Here is a 21,399-nt window from a genome sequence, read left to right as displayed (position 1 = left end):
CATATAAACCACATATGAAAGCATCACTAACAACATCCTCTTCCTATTTTGCACCATTATTGTACGCATTGGGCCTCTCTTGCAATAAGAGTAGGTTTGTGTTCCTTCATGTGATACATCCATGGCATCTTATAGATAATCCATAGATATACCCTCTATAAGCCCATCAAAAAACAATAGGCATCATCATTCACATCGTCACCTGGGCTATTAATGGTATAGCCATTAGCTTTAGGCATCTGTGAAAATTTAATATTGACTTTAGTTTTGGCTTCTAATGACCAATCTCCATTGCATTTCTCAAAGCATTAACGTCTATGGAAAAATCATATAGCTGAAGAAATGACCATAAAAATCATATAGCTGAAGAAATGACCATTGCTTCCAGCTTTGCTAGAACCTAAACCCAAATATCAGCTTGGTATACTTTCAATTTGTTCTTCGAATCCTAAATCTTGCTCATCATTGTATCCTATCTTCTTAGCCATGTATTCATCGCTTGCATGCAAAACAACTTCTTTAAAATACTCCTAGAAGTCTCCATATTCTCTCGCAAGACCTTGTATCTATTTCTCGAAGTCTGGAATTACCACCCGCCCATATAATTTGGCCATAAGCTCTTCTAGTACCCCTCGTGACCATATCACTATCTCGTAGCATGTAAGGTATCCTTTGGATTGTAACATTCAAAGAGGTTGCACTCGATGTGCATAGGGTCCAACACTCCTACCATAGCATCCAGTTATGTTTGCTTTGATCCATATACCTCTTTATTACTAATTGAGAAAGCATTGAACCTCTGCATTAATACAGCAAAACCTAGTATCTTTTTGAATCTATTTGAAGAAGCATGGTTGTGCTAATTTTTGTAATTTTTTGTAGCATTTTCTTCATCCCTATCTGCGACTCCATCGTCACTCTCTCACCTCGATCAACAGATTTGCGTCAGGTTCACCAAAAACATATCGAAAACATATCAGAGTGTGTTGTTCTCCCAAGGAGACTGGGAACGTGTCATGCCTCTAGTTGTGAGAGATATAAGAGGAGAAGAAACGGAGAGAAAACAACAATCGACACTAACTCTAGGTTGAATTTAGTAAATTGATGAGAATATGTACAAGAAATGATCGATTCGACCCTAATGATCACCAAAAATATGTAAAAACATGGGCAAAAGTCTTGACATGAGCTCCGACACTAACAAAAAGTGAAAAGAAGTTGTTCCTAATTTCTAATTGATCATGAATATGGTCTCTTCTTGTTCTATGCTCAAGCCCTCATACCAACATACACTCAAATTCTTCTATGATCACAAATTGGTACTATCCTCAAGAATTGGCATCCATCCTTTTGCACTCAAGCTTGCACTTCCTTTCCCAAAAACACGCCCCAATAATTCCTCTTCAAAAGAGGGAGAGATTGAGTCCATTGACCACACCCAAAAACCTTCAATTCCCCAAGAGAAAGCCCCAGTTCGACTCTTTGAGAGTACACAAGCACATTAATCCCTCTTCTTTTTCCTTTGAAAGCAAGAGTAAGAAAACTTGATAGTTTCATTCAAGCATTCAGCTCGCAAGCCAACTTTCAATAGTTTCCTTGGTTGGCATGCCTAATCATCGCTAGCTTGGTTATTTCTATGCCACCATTACATAATACTACAAACCAAAAAGAATACCATTGTAAATTCATATAAAAGTCTAATTACCTTGTCCAAAAACACCACATACAAAAGCATTTAAATATATTTTAACTAACTACCACAAAAATAATGTTAGAGAACTAGATAGGCATTAGATTATCCAAATGTGTACAATTAAGTGCTTCTTCAACAAGTTATCAAGGGCATCTCAGGTTAGCAAAAGATGCAAAAATAAACAAAATAAGCTCTCCTACAATGATGCGTCAAACACTATATAATACGAGGTGAATTTGGCTCCACGTACAAGTGGAGAAATGTAACTGGCTAGTCTACTTCCCATGTAGTAATGGACAACCCCAAACAAAATTCTCAGGCCAGGGAGAAATAGAGAGGCGTCGTTCCTCCTCTTCACATTGCACTGGCCCCTCAATAGGTGCCTCTTTCAGTATTTGTTTATTTCCATAAAAATATGATAGTACAAGACTCTTGAGAGATGGCACGCTACTCCTGTGTGTGTGTGTGTGTGTGTGTGTGTGTGTGTGTGTGTGTGTGTGTGTGTGTGTGTGTGTGTGTGTGTGTGTGTGTGTGTGTGTGTGTGTGTGTGTGTGTGTGCGCGTGCGTGCGTGCGTGTGTGTGTGTGTGTGCGTGCGTGCGTGCGCGCGAGCGTGAACATAGCCAATGTGCCAAGTGTTTGCACTTTCCTCTTCTAACTATGCTAGGAATAGGGAGGTATGGGCATGTCTCCACCTACGTGGCTACTAGTGTCTATGTGACGAGGTGATCTAGCTTAAAATGCCCTTTTCTTGGCTATAGATAAGTCGCCCAATCCAAGTGTAGTCGCATGTGCACTTGCCTTGCATGTGTGGCCATGTGCCATGTATGAGCTGGCCAAGTGTCCACCTGCCTTGCATGAGCCACCACTTGCCATGCATGCACTAGAGTTTCTTTGCAGGGATAGCTAGTTTCCATGCATGAACTCCAGTGCCTTGCATGATCACTAACTCCCATGCATGGACTCCAATTGGCTTGCATGTGTCACCAAATGTCCTACTTTCCTGCATGCTTTTCAAGATAGGGGGTCTCCTTATAGATTGTCCACTTTCTCTTCGTACTTTGCCAATTTGTTGGTCGTGTTTTCAAATGCCTTCCATGTCCTCTCTCCTAGGTGCTCTGCCATAATTCAAGCACCTAAAGCTTCTCAAGCATCAAAAACTCCTCAAGTTTCTCCTGCAAAAATCCAGTGAGCATAACAAATGCATTCAATAATGTAGATAATCAACCCTATCCATGGCTATGGGTTAAATTGGTGACAAAAAAAATATGTATGCTACAAATAAATCCACATGACTAGGTCATGATAAACTATTACATAGGCTATGACAAGAGAAGGAATGGTACACACACCAGGTTCCATGTTTTGATTAGGGGAGGCTCACACAATATTGAAGGTATATTCTATTCAAGAGAGCAATCCCAACAGTTAGGAAGCTTCTACATTGAAGAGTCATACCAAGGCATTATTTCTTTGTTGAAAGCTCACCAAAATCCCAAGGGACCAACAAAGGATCTCTCTCTCTCTCTCTCATGACCCATTATATCACCCTCTTGTACTAGGTACCCAGTGATCACACATATCCCACGGTACCAGCTAGTAGCACTCCTAGTTTCATTTTATGCATCTCTTTTTTGTATCGGAACATGGTATCAAATTCACCAGTTTGTATCGGTTTGGTCTCATAGGTCATTTTGGCCTTTTCAAGACGTTAATATATCATATCATCTCTCTCTCTCTCTCTCTCTCTCTCTCTCTCTCTCTCTCTCTCTCTCTCTCTCTCTCTCTCTCTCTCTCTCTCTCTCTCTCTCCGGGTGATTACATAATTGTGCAGCTATTAGGAGACCCTCCATAGCACAATGAAAAAGAAGAATTTTAGTGGTGAGGGATTTCATACTTGTTGAAAAACAAAGCATAGGGGGTACTTAATGAGAAATATTTTATGGTATATAGTAAATTTCCTAGTTACCCACATCATTTGGTCAAAGTATACAAACTAGAGCCATGGTTGCACAAAACTTCGCCAAAGACTAGGCATCATCATCACTCCATTACATGAAAACTATGCACACTTCATTAATCAATGTGAGACCTCAACACATCTTGGGAGGTGCTAAATAAGAACTCTAAAGATAAGAGAAAGAAGAGCAAGGTTATCTTGTAGAAGGAACACTACAAAGTCAAAATGGAACCAAATGAGCACATAGCTAGCCTAGTAAGTAGCCAGAAGCATGGTGACACACCTAGCATATACAAAACGTGAGCTGCATGTGTGTGTGTGTGTGTGTGTGTGTGTGTGTGGGGGGGGGGGGGGGGGGGGGGGGGGGGGGGGGACTTCTAGAAGCTTTCCATCTTCTTTTGACAACCTAGCCACTAAGAAGAAGAAAAAATGAACTCTAGACATGCAAGATGTAGGAAATCTTTACAAGCTAAGGAGAAGAATTACACAGAGAACCACAATCAAGTTCAAGGCAAGGAGTCTTAGCAGCTATATATTCATCTAGTCATGCATCCTACGATAGAGGTTTAAAGAAGTGTAATAAGTGTACCAAAGTAGGGCATATTGCATGCATTGGAAAAAGAAGGAGCATCTACCTTCTTTGAGTCCAACAAGGAACCAATCCAAGAGTAGCACATGTTGCAAAGCTAGAAGCAAAAAGGCAAAGAGAAGCAGGGGAGTAAGCTTCATGCCTACTCCGAGGATAGTGACCCAAAGTGTTAGTGACAGGGCATGGAAGCTCCTCAATGTATCATTTTTATTTAGCTACATTAGCTCGGTCCTACATTGTTGCCTAGATTGAGAGGAGGTATCTTGTAGTTTGTGTAACATTACATGTAGTGTGACTTGAGTTGTTTGTGTGACATGAGTAGCCTATGTGCATTAATTGTCTATGTATAAAGTCTCCAAACCAGGATGAGGAGGATTTTGGGGAGTGTGGACTTGTTCCTATGCACCACCATCTAGGTGAGAACCCTACCTTGAGATTGTATCTTGGTGTGTGACCCCTTGTCCAATCATAGCCTGTGGTAGTTTATGATTTGCAAGTCATGTGTAGCCTATGTGGATTGGCCCACTTGTACTCGCCTCCTATCTTGTAAGATTTGACTTAGCATTGTAGGGGAGCTTATTTTCTCTATTTTTTCATCTCTTGCTAGCCCTAGATTCTTGTGAGCTCTTATTTAAAGAGCAATTCACTATACACATTTTTCATCTAATGCCAAGCTACTTCTACTTTGTTTCTACATCATTATCTCATTTGAGTACTCTCTTAATCATGAATCCTCCGCTGCCTCTAAGAAGTAGCGATAGTTCAAAATTTACAAGGGATCTCATATGCTTAATTGGAAGTACACCCCCACAACCATTATTATGTACCTTATGATGCATTTCCATGGTGTGCATAACGTAAATACTGGTGTCTTTGGCAAGCACTATTGGACATGCATATATTATCTCATATAGCAAGAGTGATTTTGCATAAGGAGGTCTTTCATTTGGGAGTCAATATAGTGAAGCTCTTGATGCCTTTTAAATGGCACCTATTGCAAGGGAATCGCCACACTCACTTGCAACCTTGAAAATGGAGGGCTATTGTTGAACTTTGGCATAAAATTTCCAAAAGTTGTTGTCTTAGAGAGCACCATTGGACATGCCAATACTATATCTTATCTTTTCTTATTAGGTTGTTTTATTGCCATGGGCAAATTATCGGGAAGTTCTTGATCATGGAGAATAGAAAGGCAAATTAGTATATAATTGACAACATTACAAGGAACTACCAGGAAAGCTAGTATTTAGGTGATTATAAAAATTAGAAAGATAGGCATGGATTGGAAATTAACATTAGAAGTGACGAGAGAGAGAGAGAGAGAGAGAGAGAGAGAGAGAGAGAGAGATGTTAAAAATATGTGAAATACGATTATGGGAAAGTTTAAAAAAAACATAAACAATATTCAAAGTTAGATAAGCCATCCTCTAGTGCCTAGTGAGGATCCTCATCTCTGCTCTTCGATATTGATGAAGCTCTCTTGGAAGCATTGGCTAACTTACAACAGATCAAGGTAGCAGAGAAACCACTACTAGAAAAAGAAAAGCTTACAATAGAGTCAATCTCGAAGAACACCTTCCGACAAGTGTTTCTCTATGACTAACATGTTGCGGCTAGATGCGAGTTTTTGAAGTGAGATCCTTGCAATTATTCAATCACTTTACCTTGGAGCAGGTCCTAGTGGCGGGCACCTCCCATTGCAACCATCAGAGTCCTATATCATATCCTATCCCGCGTTTTCCCTCACTGATTATAGAAGCCCTCATCTCACTGTGTCCATCTTGGGGCGGCAATTCTCAGGAGTGATTGTGAAAGGTGGATCAGGCATGAACCTAATGCTTGAGTTCACTATGATGGCTTTAGGTATATAGCCTACTCGACCTGCTCCCTTCACAGTTACGTTGGCTGACCAGAGGACAATCTACCCATTGGGCATAGTGGACAAGGTGCCTCTGCAAGTAGAAGACTTCACCTTTAGCTTGGATTTATTTGTGGTTTGTCTTCCCCAAGTTGAGGAAGGATTTCCTTTGCTCATTGGTAGACCATGGCTACAACACACTACAACATTGCATGATTGGGGAAATGACACAATGTGGATACATACTCCTGGCTCCCCAATGCAACCCATTCGCCTAGGAGGAGTCATGGATCCCATAGTGCAGCATAGTTCTTTGTCACTAGAAACCAACCGTGAATTAAAACAACCTACTCCACCTGACGGGTTAGACAAAGATCTGTTGGAGTGGTTGGCAGCTACCAAGTCTACACCTTGTTATGGAGTCTCTATTCAATATGTGCTTGAGCATACATTCTCCTCCAACGTTTCTACTGTAATTGAACCCAATAAGCCACCTGAGCCAGCAGCAAGTGTGTCACCTGAGAGAGTAGCCAGTGTCGAGGTCACCAAGGTTGTGGAAACCTTTGGACTTGGCGAGCCTATCAAGGATACTTGGAGAGGCAAGAAATCTCATTTAAAAGAGTTCACCAACACCGCAAAATTCACCTCAACCTCCTTGGAGTGTCACTCTCACACCAAGCTAGAGCTCTCCTATGTATATCATGAACTTTCCTTCGACAAGCTTCCAGACAGAGTTACAAAAAGAATATGTTGTCCTTGTCTCTATTGACATTCTAGTAATCCTCTTCAGCCTACAACACTTTGGAACTGAGAAGGTAGCGTTCTTCTCGAGAAAAAACTGACAATTCCAAACAAGATTGGAGGGTCACCAAAACAAAAACCGGCTAAATTTGGAGGATTTTAGAATCAAAACCGGTTAAAACCTAGAATGTCTTTCTTCCTTTTGGTTACATTCACACTACTCTCCGTTCTGAGCTTTTGCTGCAAACTTGGCCCTTCTTCAATTTCTGCTTTCTATGTAGCATATCTCACTATGGTAGGTTGTCGTACTTCATCATATTTTGCAAATACCTACATTTCATCATGTCTTCTCCACAGTCTTCAGTCACGTTGACTACATATTTCTTGCTAGTTTTAGTGTCCTCTCTAGTTTCAATATTCTTTGCTAGTTTCAATTCTCTCACCGGGACTGTGAGTGGTCTTGTGGCAAGTGACATGTAGCAGGGCTGCAATGTCATTGGTGTAGAACAGGTAGTTAGTTTGAGTTGGTCATAGTTGGTCGGTCACAAGTTCACACCGGACGGACTCTCGCAACCTGGGCAATGACGTGTGGCAAGTGTTGCGGATGGTGGTCCAGTGGACACCGAAGCCAAATCACCACCACCTCAATTTGGCGACATGCTTAGTAGGATTGGGATACCTACTAGCCGTTGGTGGCTCTTTGGGAGATACATATGAGTGATGGGTGCAGTGGGAAACTATCACTATCATAATCTACTTTTACTTTGTATGGTCAAGGTCTTGCGTCTCCAGTCTTGAGTCCATGCACTACACGTTTGCACCATCCCTACACATTTGAGCCTTGACACTCCATTGTATCCGTAAGTTCTGGGCGTGTAGCTGTGTGTGTTGCCATGCCAAACTTTGTACTGGGTTATTTGAATTAGTCAAGTCCCATGATGTTCAAGTTTTACTATCAAGTCACTATGTTTGCCCTCCTATTCATTGTTTTCATTCTGTTGAAGTGAGATTTTACGTACATTATATTGAGGAGCACCCACGGTAGTGAGCACGACACATTATCTATGCTACATTGCCACCGAGAGCCCTTCTTCTTGCGACACACACACACACAACATGCAATTGCAAACATGTAGTTTGTCTTGAGTTTCCCAAAGGTTGGAGGTGACTTGTCCTCTCAATCGTCTTCCTTCCACCTTCCATTCCTCTCTTGTAAGCTAACTTCTCTTTACTTACTTAACGTAAAGCTTCCATTCATCTTCTCCATTCTCAAATGACCATTATGTAACTCAATATCATCACAATCAAGCACATCCTCCCAGAAAATACCAAGTCCACCATTGTTGCCTTTACCAATCCTACCACTAATGTCGTCCTTAAATTTGAAGCATAGTCAAAATTATTGAATCCAAGTATTGCATTGTGGTGTCATTTTATGCCTCTTACAACAATGCACAAACCTTTGTTCAAAAGTGCTCCTTATCCTCAATTTTCCCTCTACAATATCTATTTTTCAAATAAGGAGGTAACTTTTCACCTATCCACATGCCTTTTACCCTCACCAAACATTGTCTACCTTCAACAACAACTGAAATTTTAAAAAGAACTTTTGTATTTAAATTTTCTTGTGAAATTAGAGATTTTACATCCTCACTTCAAAATTTTGAGGTGTCTTGACTAGACCTATATTTAGATTCTTAAATGAGTGTTTCATGACATAGCCTTGCATAATTTCTTTTTTGAGGACAAGTGGGTGGATCAAAGGTTCACCAACAAATCTTATCCATAGACCTAACACACATGCCTTCCATATTTTGGGGCTCATAAACTCTTAAGAGAAGTTGCATTCTTCAATAAACATGTGAATTGGTCATAAATGGAATCCAGCATTCTATTCATACTCTTTTCACAACTAGAGGGTCTTCTAACTCTCCTGTGGGTGACAACTGAGATGCCGCTATCAAAGGACCCCAATGGTGACAAGGTGTCAAGACCTAACACTAAGCTTAGACAGTGCTATTCTCTTGAAAGCTAAGCTAAAGGAAATATGGGTACAACCCTTAGGACCATGACTCCCTTTGCTCATACAAGGTAGCCTACTTGAATTCACATATTTCAATAAAGAGAGTGACCACACACACATACCCCTATGTATATACATACATATAGCATCAAGCATCTAAGGGGATGAAGGAACCCGTGAGGATTTCCAAACATGTACATGGAATGTGTACCTTCAAGACCATAAGGAAGAATTGGTTTGCCAATTATGAAAAAAAATTAATACCAACCCATGAATGTCCACCCATGCATTTGTTTCATTTATATTAACAGAGATGCAAGAGCTAATGAGGAGATATTGTCTACAAACTTGTCTCCACAGTGGGCATTCTATAGTACTAAATCGTGAAATAGTTTAGGCATTTGATATTGTAGAAGTTTAGGTCTCTAGAAATCGGATAAGAATATCACAGAATATTACCTTCATGGGTTGCTACATTGTTGCTGAACATTTTTGTGATGAACATGGTCAACAAAATTTAAGCAAGGGTGGACATTAAAACTGCTTCTTTAATGAGCCTAGCATTCTATCTGCTTCATTAAGCGCATGGAAAATCTTGTCACTATACCTCAAGGTCTTGGTCCATGAGTGATTCTAATTCAAGATTTACAAACCTTATTTCAATAGTGTTGTGTTGCGCTCTCAATTAGTTCATTCCCCAGTTACAAAACATCCGAGTAGAATACTTCCAACATATTTAAATTGTGCGCTAGTTAATTGTATGGCCTCATGTCTCATGAGCAACTCCAACATTTACTATTCTTGGTTTGCTTTGAATTCGAGTTGCAGAATAGATCCCACTTTATTGATAGTACAATGTTAGCTGCATTCCCAATAATCAAGTATCCAGCAACCTTGTACAAATCATCATCTTCAAACCTCAGTCGGCTAATAGCATCACGCATGCTTCAAATTACCAAACAAGGAGTACTCGGGCAAGGCATCCCACTACAGAAGGCAGTAAAAAGCATAATCTAACTACTTTCATTGCCTTGGTTTGGAACGCAATAGATGATAGCCATGTAAGCTCCTGCGTTATGGGCTCTTGGCAATATTTGCAACAATACTTTGCGGGTATACCCTAGGTCAATGCTAGGGTTAACATTCCACAATATGGAAATACATGTTCCCTAAAATAGGCCAATCTTGCGTGCTATCTTCAACTTTACGCCCATCCATGATGGATATATATGGCCTTGCAACGGAGAAAGTCGTGGTTTTTGTCAAGTAAACTCGCTTCAACAAGCTGCAAAAACAAGACTGTTGCTTGCGAGTCCGCACATAATGTTGAACCTACCTTTAGGTAGATATAGCAAGGCAACTCTTTAAACTCACCAAATGTCATGGAGTGAGCATCTGCGTGTTTCATTGAGCCATCGCTCTTGTAATCATTGACGCATCACGTGTTTTTTACTGGCTCTCAAAACCGTATACAGCTTTATCAAAAGCAATTAAAATATTCATGGTCAGAATAAATGGCAATTTATGAAGGCAATGTCCTCCAACACGAGACTGGTATCATACAAATAGCACTTCGCTCTGAAACCCATATATCAGAATTAACAAGAACCATTTAACTCCAGCATTTTGAAAACAGGAATTTTGGAATGAGAGGAAATTTCTTTTGATGTCACGGAAGCGAGATTAGCAGGGAAAGATTACCCTCCAAAACACAATTACCAGACTTGCAGGAGCCTATTGAGAGGACACTGAAACTTGCATTAAAAAATACTAGCCTTGCATTTTGTGCTAGAGATATAAACACGTGTCAGGCAATTACTACCTTCCTGCATTCAGTTAGTTAATTAATTAATCCTTAAGCAAATAAAGAAAAATTCATAGAAGAGCTTTAAATCATTTTCACACCAAACTTCAACCCAACAGTTAGCGTCCAAATACAATGAGAAATGCTTTTACAAAAAACACACCGTATTGAAATGGTAACCCACCAAATGATATCAAAAGCTTCTCGTGCAAATCTTATATCTTGTCGCCTGGTGGAAAGATGGAAAGCTTGATTTTATAAGCCCATGATTTCTTTTAAATCAACCGTCTCTACTTGAACAGCTCTCTTATGGCCCACTTTGTATGTTTGGTCCTATTTACGCATGCCCATTCTAGGGTATTTGAAACTTCTCAGCTAATTGAGCCTTGAAATCCAGGCAAAATCAGTTTTCTACTCAAGGAAGGCACTGAACCTTTCAACCAACAAAAACCCTTTGATTTCTTGAAGCTGTATGTGTTAATCATTTCAAATGAAGATCCTTTTGAGTCCAAATGCCAAAGGCACATATTTTGGTATCACTCAACCACCTGAAAATGCAACCAAGTAAATTGACCTGATCTTCTGATACAGAAAGAAATACTTGCCATCAATCATCTTAACATTTGAACAAAATAAAGACCCTGTTTGTTTCTCCATCTAAATAGCTTGCTCTTATCTCTTTCTGCAATCACCGCTTTGGAGAGATGACAATGTCATTCCAAACCACAACCAACTTGACCATGTTGATGATAGAGACCTTAACTTTACAAAGCTTGAGACAATCTTCACTTGCGCTAGTACATTGTAAGAACTTCATATTGCGAGTTGATAAGAAACTTATCGTGTCGAGAGTTAACGAAACTTGGAACACTGAGCCATAAACGTCAGTAAAGCCTAGTGCTGTTACTTTGGAGAGAAGACTTTGATTCAAACCGATCATGCTTTCAAAATTTGTAGGCATCCATGCGATCTTATCTTATCCTTAATCAAGTAGAGTGCAGCTTGTAAAAGCAAAGCAATGGATAGCTCTAGTTGACTGAACCTTAGTCTGCAAGATTGGTATGCAGATGTACTTGAAATCTCAAATTGTGTGGAAGAGAAGGTCTTTGTCCCTCAAAAACACTCCCCTTATGCCTCACAAGTCAAAATCTGTGTAAAAAGTGAAACCAGTAAATAAATTACACAAAGTTTGCCTATATTCATGCTGCCTTCTTGCCTTACACCAGATTTACAGATTTGCCACAAGGCAAAATACTGAACAAATGGCACACAAAGGTTGCCTAAATTCATGCTGCTTTCTTGCCTTACACCAGAATTGCTGACCCAATAATAAACTACAGCCTACTGTGAACTTGAAAATGCAAGATTTGAAACAGTTGCAATTGCTTGGGACACTTAACAAATCAGAAATTCCATGGAAGAACAATAAAAAACATACTTACAGTCCATATCAGTAGTAACCGGAGGAGTGAAGGTCATACCCCACAGATGCTCCATGCCCTCCATAAAGAGATGATGGATACATTGTCGTTTCCCTTCTCTAACATCCATAAATCAAGGTGATACAAACAAGCTTATTACAGCTGTGCTCATTGAAGCAACTTCACAACAATTGACAACAAAAACCCTGAATTTGATGCGTACCTCAGAAGCTTCTAAGGGATAAGTTGACGTTTCTGCGGGAACTGAATTATAGCTGTGGTCATTAAAAGTCGGGCCTGCATTCCCAAGACCACCTGCATTCCCATACTGTTAGCTACACTCTGCATTGACAAGTAGCACCCACTTAAACAATGGTAGGTCTGCTTACTTCCACCCTCGTAAAACAAAGGCATTGGCCCTTCCCTAGTGGATCTACCCTGTCTTATGCTCACTGTCTGTGTAACAGGTCCAGTTGGAGATCTACGCCATGCAGCACAACAAGATGAAATAATTCAATCAAGAAAGACTATTATCAAAATAGCCCAACAAGAAAAAGGGGGATCCATACCTCGTGTGGCTAGCATAGTGAGAAGCAATGTCCGCATGATCTGAATAGTCAACCCTAGGTTTAGGGTAACCTCTATGACTTGACTCATAGACTTCTTCATCCTTTCACAACAAAAAACAAGAAAGATTTAACTAACAAGAAACACAGCTTATGACACACTCGGAATTTCCAAACGTAGTACCCAGGCTGAAGCTTGACGTTTCAGTCCAGCACCCATCTCATTGTAATCCTGTGCACCACCCACAAATGCTCCCTCATCCCGACCATACATAGGGCCCTGCTCATATCTAGGATCATATGCAACATCATGATGAGGAGACACGTAGTGTTCTGCATGCTGGGACAGTCTCCCTCTGGAAGCACCTGGATGATGAGGTTCATACTCGTCTCTGATAGAACCAGGCCTAGGGGCTTTCCCTCTGGAAGGTGCTAGATTTGGAGAAGGCCTACTATATGCATCATGTGTATAGAAGACCTCCTCTTCCTGCCTGAAGCTCTCAGCTTGTTGAGCATCGTAATATTGAGTCTCATCATTTCGAGCATAACCACCTCTTGTCATGCCCCTCGCTGCTCGTCCAAAGCGACCCCCTGCCAAAGAGAGATGCATCAATGTGAAGGAAAACCATGAAACATGTTCAGCAAAAAGCTTAAAAGTTTCTTAATGAACCTCTCCCTCTTCCAGTGGATGGCCAGCCCTCTCCTTCTCTTGCAGCTTTAAGCAGCATCCGGACCTCATCCTCATCATAGAGACGCTTTCCACTGCGTGCCACCATTCCACCACCACCGCTCCGGCCAAAACCCCGGCCAGTTCCTCGTGCTCCAAAGCGAGTAGAAAACCAACCTGGAATTGATACTCGTGAACCGGTTTTTAGGCCAAATCATATGTAGATTATAAAATCATTAGCTCACCTTCACCTCTTCCTGCCCGGCCTCTGCCATGTCCAGGATAACCACTGTATCTAAATGTGCTCCATTTATCTATTTTCCCTTTCTGCAATGGCCTAGTCAGGGAGACTTTCACCTTGACCTGACAACAGTAGACAATTGATCACAAGTCACTGTAACACCTCACAAGGGTTCTCTTACAAATGTGCAAAATGTTTAGTTACAACATACTTTCCTATCTCCATCAGTCAATTCTGTGTTGTTGAATGCCTCAACACAAGCTAGAGCGCTCTCACGACTTGTAAAATTGACAAAACCAAAATCCTTTCTCTTGGCAAATGGCATGTTGCGAGCAAAGACCATGCGCTCAATCTCACCAAACTTTCCAAAATTTTGCTTCACCATATCTTCCGTCCAGTTGGGTGGCAGACCATCCACAAAGACAGATTTCACCTAATAGACAAACAAAGATCACGCACGCCACCCTAGTCCTTGCAAAAAAGTAGCATCTGACTTGAAAAACACAACACGGCCTATCATCACACCTGAGACATAGTTGCAGCATCAGCTTCGATTAAGGGCTGGGCCCATGAAACCTTTGCAGCCCTGTCATATCCAAATGTCACACCTGGCCGCTGCAGTCGCTGAAATGCATTCACTGCATCATAATGAGTAGCCAATTCAAGAAATGCATATCCTCGATTCAATGCTTCATTTTGAGGGTCCCCAATCAGCGTCAACTCTTCAATTCCATTGACACCAAACTCTTTCAGTTTTTGGAGAACCTAAGTTTATGGAAAGCGAGTGTCAAACAAGTGTAAATTAATGGATTTTTGTCATACAGATTCTTCAAACGGTTTTTAAAAGCCAAACCTCAGAAGATTTCCAATCTCGAGAAATATTGCCTATGAACAGAGTGTCATTGTCTTGATTAGGCAACACGCCACATTCCTTCCCACGGATCTGGATAGGAAAACAGCCAAATTGCAAGTAACTATCCACTGCACAGGAAAACAACAAATTGACGAGTACACTATCTCACTATCTATGGGAACAATGCCATCAGAAACTATTCCCGAATAGATACATTTGATATGTTCTAGCAACCAATGATCCAACCACAATACCTGCATAGCAGAAAAATCGGTGGCAGCTAACACTGCTTGTTCGGCAGTTGCAAATCGAACAAAAGCATACCCTTTGTTTTTCCCGGTTGCTGGGTTCATCATTAATCGCACCTCCATGACACCTCCGACAGGCTGAAATGCAGCCTTGATATCATCTTCGGTGGCATCTTTATCGAGCCCACCAACAAACACCTCTAGCTTCTTCCTCTTTTGCCTCTCACTGATAGGTCTTGTTGGTGCAATTTCTGCACCAATAACTTGCTCCTGAGCCACATCCTCTGGCTCCTCTTCAAAATGGTGGTTCTCATCAAGTTGCAGTTTTTCAGCAGCTGTAACTACTGCTTCATCTTCATCAACCTCATCAGCTTCAGCTCCTTCAAGATTTTCATTTTCAGGCAACGCCTCTTGTATGTCAGCCTTGCTTGTATCTGTCTTCATGGCTGCATCAACCTTTTGAAGTGCAGATAATTCATTTTCATTCTTTTCTACACTAGCCTCTAGCCCTTGTTTCTTTTCTTCCTTCAATCCTGTCATACTGCTTGTTCCTTTGACTTTCTTGATTACTTTCTGAGGCTTTTCAGATGTTAGTTTCTTTGGTTTTGCTTCCTTCCCCGCTGCATTCTCTAAAGACATCCCTGTTGTGACAATGTGGTGTTTTGTAGGTTCACTGTAAGATTTCTCTCCCACATTCACTTGACTAAGAGTATTAGCAGGCTCAGATGCTGACGAGACAGCTGAAGCTGAGCTTTTCTTTACGACAATGACCTTTTTTCTTACAATTACCTTCCTCGTCTTAGGCTTCTCTTGAGTTTTACTCAGCTCATTGGCAGGAGTTGCATCTGTCATCGACACTATACGAGTTTCTGCCTCTTCTAGCAGTGGCCCAGCAAGCTTCACTTGACTAGCTGTGGGCTTAGAGCTGTCATCTTTCTTCAGTACAGGGGATTGTTCTGCTGGACCCGCAGCCGATTTAGTCAAAACGGGAGGTGCCCCAGCTTTGGAAACTACTCTTCTCACAATCTTTTTTACAACAGGAGAACCCTCAGTTTTTTTTGAAGTGGCAGCTTTCATCATCTCGTGGCGAGAATGTATTAGTATAGGAGCTCCTACATAGAAGGGCCACCATAAACCATAGAACTAGAATTGATGCATGGAAATTTGGTAAGACATGCAAAGATGAACAATAGTTTTAATTGTAAACAAAATAAGGTTGCAACACACATGCTTCTCTCATCACTACTCATTTATTGAGTGTAATTTGATAGCTTCAATGTGTCGCTCATTGTCCACGTAACCCAAACTTTTCCAGACCCACAATTTTGAAAGAACTTCTGAAATGAAGCCCATTAAAGCAGTTTTGTAGCCCTTTGTTGAGTTTCCATAGACTGATTATGACTTTTTAGAGTGATTTGTTGGTTTTCAACTCTTCATCAATTCTCATAGACTGAACCGTGTCTGAATTTGGGTGAATATCTTTCAGCTTTCTTAAGCCATATGACAGTTGTGCACACACACAAAAAGAACCCCTAATGCACATGTTACCATTTGGCTCTAGCAGGTGGGGAGTTGCTTCTTCATTGCTTAATCAAGCACAAGTTTGGCTTGAAACCCAAATCCCCTTGTCCCTATGCCTCGTCTCCTCTCAGGTTTACTTGGACTGCAATTCTCACTTGATAAAACAAAGCAGGACTGCAGGATCAGCATGTCTTGTTATTATGTGGTGCAGTTCCTTCTATAAGAGGAATCTTGGATCTTTTAGCAACTTCAAGAGGTAATCACTGGTTGGCAGAATCCTTGGCCACGCCAAGAACCCTCCCAACTACTTGCCATTTAATGTACCAAGGCTAAGAGCCGTAATACATTAGAATACGTGACCAGTATGTATGGAACTAGTGTTATCCTACTCTGGCCAACCAACCAATGGCACTTTCTGGCATGTCATTTCCTATAATAGTTGAGAAACACCCCCAATATGTCCGTGAGTTGGCAGCTGACTGTTGCACCCAAAGATCTCAAAACCTTGGGCACAACCCCCACCCCCCCGCACGTACGGCAGGCCCACGTCCTGGACAAGCGAAATCACAGTGCACACAGGGTGTCAAACAAAGGGCAGCCTGTTCATCCTTTGCTGTCATTCCACTAGCACATCAGAAGTGACAAGACATGGAAAACACAAAATAATTATGAACGTCCATGAGTACGTGTGTAAGAACAAGTCCCCCATTTGCCCAACACATCCAACTCTCGGACAGACGAAGAATCTTTATGTGCTTCAGTCCCAACATCGGTATTTTTGGGTGTTTTCCCTACCCAATATGTAGCTAAAGTGGGTAGTCATTCGTCATGGTTTTAAGGTGCAATGTATGCTTGGACTGTCTCCAATGCTCTCTCTCTCTCTCTCTCTCTCTCTCTCTCTCTCTCTCTCTCTCTCTCTCTCTCTCTTGCCATACCTCCTCACGCTCCCCCACTTGCCCAGCTACCGCGCCCGCTGCTAGTGTGGGTGCACACGTACGTTTAGTGACTCCTTCGCGGACGGCGATCAAGCATGAGGAAGCTGAACGATAAAGCCGACCCCCTAGAGGATGCCATTCAAAAGTGCAAAGAGGAAATGACGGAGACCATTACCAAGATGAACCGCAATCTCTTGGGCACAATAAACATGCTCGAAGGACGCGTGCTGATCCAAGAGAGCAAGATAAGTACGCTGGAAGACCGAGTGACGACTCAAGATGAAGAGATTGCGTCACTCAAGAAAGATATCACCGAAGCACGATCAAGAAACAAACAGGAAGAGGGCGAACTGCAACCCTTAGTAATCGAAGAAATCAACACGATCAAGGAGCAAGTACGGGCCATCAAAGAGGGAGAAGAGCAACACAAAGAAATGACGACTTCTTGGGTGGATGCTCTTACCAAAACTCAACAGAAGGCGGATGAAGCCGAGAAATGGATCAAGGTGGCCAAGAAAGGAAAAGGCAAGGAGATAACACCCACGTCCACACCCACTATCATTAATCAGACACTAGAGGAGCAGCAAAGAAGACGGGTGCGCGCTTTACATGTGAGAATTTGCGGTCTTAAAGACAAAGGCAATATGGACGAAGAAGTAAAAGAACTCACAGCCTTGATGGGGGTTCATGAGCCGACGCACACAAGGGCATGGAGAGTGGGCAACATAAAGAAAAATGGAAGCAGTGGAGAAACCTCAAAAGAAAGAGCACTCATCCTCTGTTTTCCCTCCATGGAAGCGAAGAAGTCCTTCTTGAAGAAAAGACCAACTCTTAAAGAGACTGGCATCTTTCTCGGGGATGATCTCACCCTCTCGCAGATCGCTCATATGCAGGAAGTAATGCCGGAGATTAGAGCAGCAAGGGGAAAAGGCAAGATTGCCTTTTACCGAGATGGAAAAGTGGTAATACTAGAGTGACGCTCCACATGACGGTGCGAGACTTATGGGACCACACTCAAAGTGGCTGCTTGGAACTGTAATGGATCTATGCGTCTTGATGTGGGTGCTTTTGAGGATAGCTTTACTGGAAGAGACATCATCTTTTACTCTGAGACACACCACGCCCCTGGGCAATCCATGCCTCACATCAGTGGATACAAGTGGGAGACAGCTTACACATAGGAGACACGCTCAGAGCACAGAGGGCGGGGCTCGGGGGGAGTGGCAATGTTATTTAGAGAGGATCTGCAGCCACTGATACATATAGCCCGCAGGGATGAGCAGGCTCGGTACATGTGGGTGAGATTGAAAGCAAAGACAGGCAGATATCTCTACCTTGCTATTTGCTACTTTCCCCCGAGTACATCAGTTTATGCATCACCCAGAGGACAGTCCCCTTTCTCTATTTTGGATGATGACATATGGGAGTTCTCTAGGGATGGTGACATTATCATCCTAGGGGACTTCAATGCTAGGACTGCCCATCACCAGGCAGTGTTTTATGATGCTTCAGAGGAGATGCTAAGAGAGCTAGATGTTGTAGAGACGGGCCTGTCCAGACTATCACACAATGTGGAATATACTGAGTATGGGCGACACCTGATAGACATGGGCATCGCACATGGATTGGCCATCTTGAACCGCCTACGGAGATTTCCTATTGTAGGAGGTTTTACATGCTTCCCACACAGACATGGAGCCAGCACAGTGGACTATGTCATGGCACAGCCGAATCTCATCTCTAGTATCCAGGATCTCACAGTTGGGCACAGACCGGTCGGGGTGGCAGTGGATCATGCTCTGGTGTCGATGACCATCTCCTTCCAGTTCAGTGTAGCACACAGGCCACGGGTAGCAGCCCCTACTCGCTACACCTTCACACGGGAGACGGATTCTGTATACATGGACGGGATCTACAGACACCGATGCACTGAGGACCCGGGGCGACCTCTGGAGGAGCGAACTACTATACTGAGACAGACATTACATGATGCAGCAGCAGAAGTATACCCACACACCCAGCCTGAGCAGAGCCGCCGATCAGGGAGCATGCCTCAGAACAACTGGTACGATGAGAAGTGCCGCCAGACTAGAGCCAGACTTCAGAAAGAGGTGCTTTTGGGGGACGTCACTCACAGACAGTCACGGATTGACTTCCGACGCCTGGTGCGGCGGAAGAAGAGGGCTTTTTTGGCTCGACTCGAGCAGGATCTATATCAGCTATTCTTGAGTCAGGACTCGCGTAAGGCGTGGTGGCTCTTTCATGAGCAGTCCCCCCCCCCCCCCTGCTATTTCCTCCACAGAGACCTGGGGTCAGTACGCATCATCTTTGTACACAGTACCTGGACAGCTGCCCCTCCCCAACCCCCCCGATCCATGCCCACACACATGTGTTTTTTTCACCGCCGCTAAGATGGTGAAGAAAGCTATTGACAGGATGAGGACTGGGAGAGCATATGATCATGATGGCTTAGTCGCTGAGCATTTCATGCATGCCAAAGACCTACTAGCAGAGCTTCTAGCAGTTATGTTTAACCGTGCCATGTGTGAGGGCCTACTGGACACTTGGAGCCTATCTACGATCGTACCTATCTTCAAGTCAAGAGACCCCATGGAGTCTGGGAATTATCGCACTATCATGATTGGACACACACTGGCACAGTTGTATGCATCCATTCTTGAGCAACAGCTGAGTAGATGGGCAGAGAGGGAAGGAATGCGTACAACTGGGCAAGCAGGGTTCAGGAGAGGCTTCTCTACTCTTGACCATATCTTGACACTCAGGGCCATCATCGAGGAAGGCAGATCTCATGGAAGATGGATCTATTGTAGCTTTGTGGACTTCCGCAAAGCTTTTGACACAGTACCCAAAGCTAGATTGATGCGCAGATTATAGGAAATGGGAGTACCCACAGAGCTCATTTGGGGGATCATGGCATTGTACAGATCAGTAGTAGGGCATGTATGCACCCCTGAGGGACTTTCTACACCGGTTCACTCCACTATAGGGGTGAAGCAGGGCTGCCCGCTCTCTCCTACTCTTTTCGGTATGTATGTGGATGAGGTTTCTGACTACACTGAGAGCGATGGGGATAGAGGTGCACAGTTGGCAGGGACATGGATTCCACTTTTGTTATATGCTGATGATATAGTGTTGATCTCCGAATCCCCACAGGGAATGCAACGTCAATTGGATGCTTTGCATACGTTTGCCCACGAAAGTGGTTTGTCTGTCAACCTTGGTAAAACCAAGCTTATGGTGTTTAATACCACCCCACAGTGGACCAGGAGGTCAGCACCTACATTCACATACGGCCAGGAGACTGTGGAGTACACAGATGCTTACACTTACCTTGGAGTGGTTTTTATCGAACCTGCATTCTCACTCAGAAGAGCAGCAGAGACGAGACTGACTAGAGCCCACGCAGCATTGGGTAGATTGGAGAAGATGTGTTCGCAGGTTCAGTTTCAGGAGCCTCGCACGAAGCTCTAGCTCTTTGACACTTTGGTGGCTTTAGCATTGCTCTATGGAGCTGAGATATGGGGACCTTCATTGGATCACCGCGGGAGGCCGGGTCGCACAGATGGATGGGGGAACATGGAGAAACCTCTCGTCTCTATGATCTCGCGGCTCATTAGAGCCAAGGCATCGGTACCACAGGCCATTATCCGAGCAGAGCTAGCGGCCCCCCCAATAGTGGTGGAGGCGCTCACCAGATCAGTCTCCTTCATAAACCGCACATGGGAACTTCCTAGAGACAGATATGCTCGCATAGCACTTGAGTCCTCTTGACAGTTAGCCATACAAGGAGATACAACATGCTAGTATGGGGAGACGACATCATGGTTTCAGGCGCATGGGTTCAGCATAGACAGGCTGCCACCATTCCAGTACTCATTGGATGCACCATCTCTCACTCTTACACAGTCAGAGATCACCAAGCTCATCCGCCAAGACCTGACCCAGCTAGACACCAGGAGGACATGGATACAACCAGCACAAGAATTGGGCACGAAGATGGCTTTCTACAGAGACCACCTTCTCCAGCTTACGGAAGATGGTTTTATGACGAGACCCAAATACATGGATACCCACTTGTCTCATGGGATACGATGTGCTATTGTCCAGTTACGCACATCTTCTCACCAACTGCGGATTGAGACTGGGAGATACAGCGGAGTACCAACAGAGGCCAGGACATGCCCCTTGTGTGACATGGAGCCTGAGACAGAGCTGCATTATACATGCTGCTGCCCCGTCTACTACGAGATACGAGGCCGC

At 43.0% G+C, this 21,399-nt stretch overlaps 1 protein-coding gene across 4 annotated transcripts in view; it reads right to left on the bottom strand.

Moving 5' to 3' along the window:
* Positions 1-2,120: 2,120 nt before the first annotated feature.
* Positions 2,121-21,399, bottom strand: part of LOC147443601 (uncharacterized) — a 52,819-nt gene continuing 33,540 nt past the window's right edge. For 2 of the 4 annotated variants that reach the window (XM_086526397.1, XM_086526398.1), the window contains exons 2-13: positions 14,669-15,774; positions 14,415-14,504; positions 14,087-14,326; positions 13,773-13,994; positions 13,566-13,683; positions 13,324-13,497; positions 12,838-13,244; positions 12,657-12,757; positions 12,477-12,568; positions 12,311-12,402; positions 12,109-12,206; positions 11,216-11,815 (exon numbers count right to left, since the gene is read on the bottom strand). In XM_086526397.1, the coding sequence (XP_086382523.1) occupies positions 12,117-12,206; positions 12,311-12,402; positions 12,477-12,568; positions 12,657-12,757; positions 12,838-13,244; positions 13,324-13,497; positions 13,566-13,683; positions 13,773-13,994; positions 14,087-14,326; positions 14,415-14,504; positions 14,669-15,742 (2,700 nt within the window). In that variant the 5' untranslated portion in view covers positions 15,743-15,774 and the 3' untranslated portion in view covers positions 11,216-11,815; positions 12,109-12,116. The other 2 variants (XM_086526400.1, XM_086526399.1) reach the window with 2 other exon arrangements.

Source organism: Adiantum capillus-veneris, chromosome 13, assembly GCF_014529385.1.
Source record: "Adiantum capillus-veneris isolate H3 chromosome 13, ASM1452938v2, whole genome shotgun sequence".
NCBI lineage: Eukaryota > Viridiplantae > Streptophyta > Polypodiopsida > Polypodiales > Pteridaceae > Adiantum > Adiantum capillus-veneris.
The sequence above is the reverse complement of the archived record's forward strand: the minus strand, read 5'-3'. Positions and strand labels throughout refer to the sequence as shown.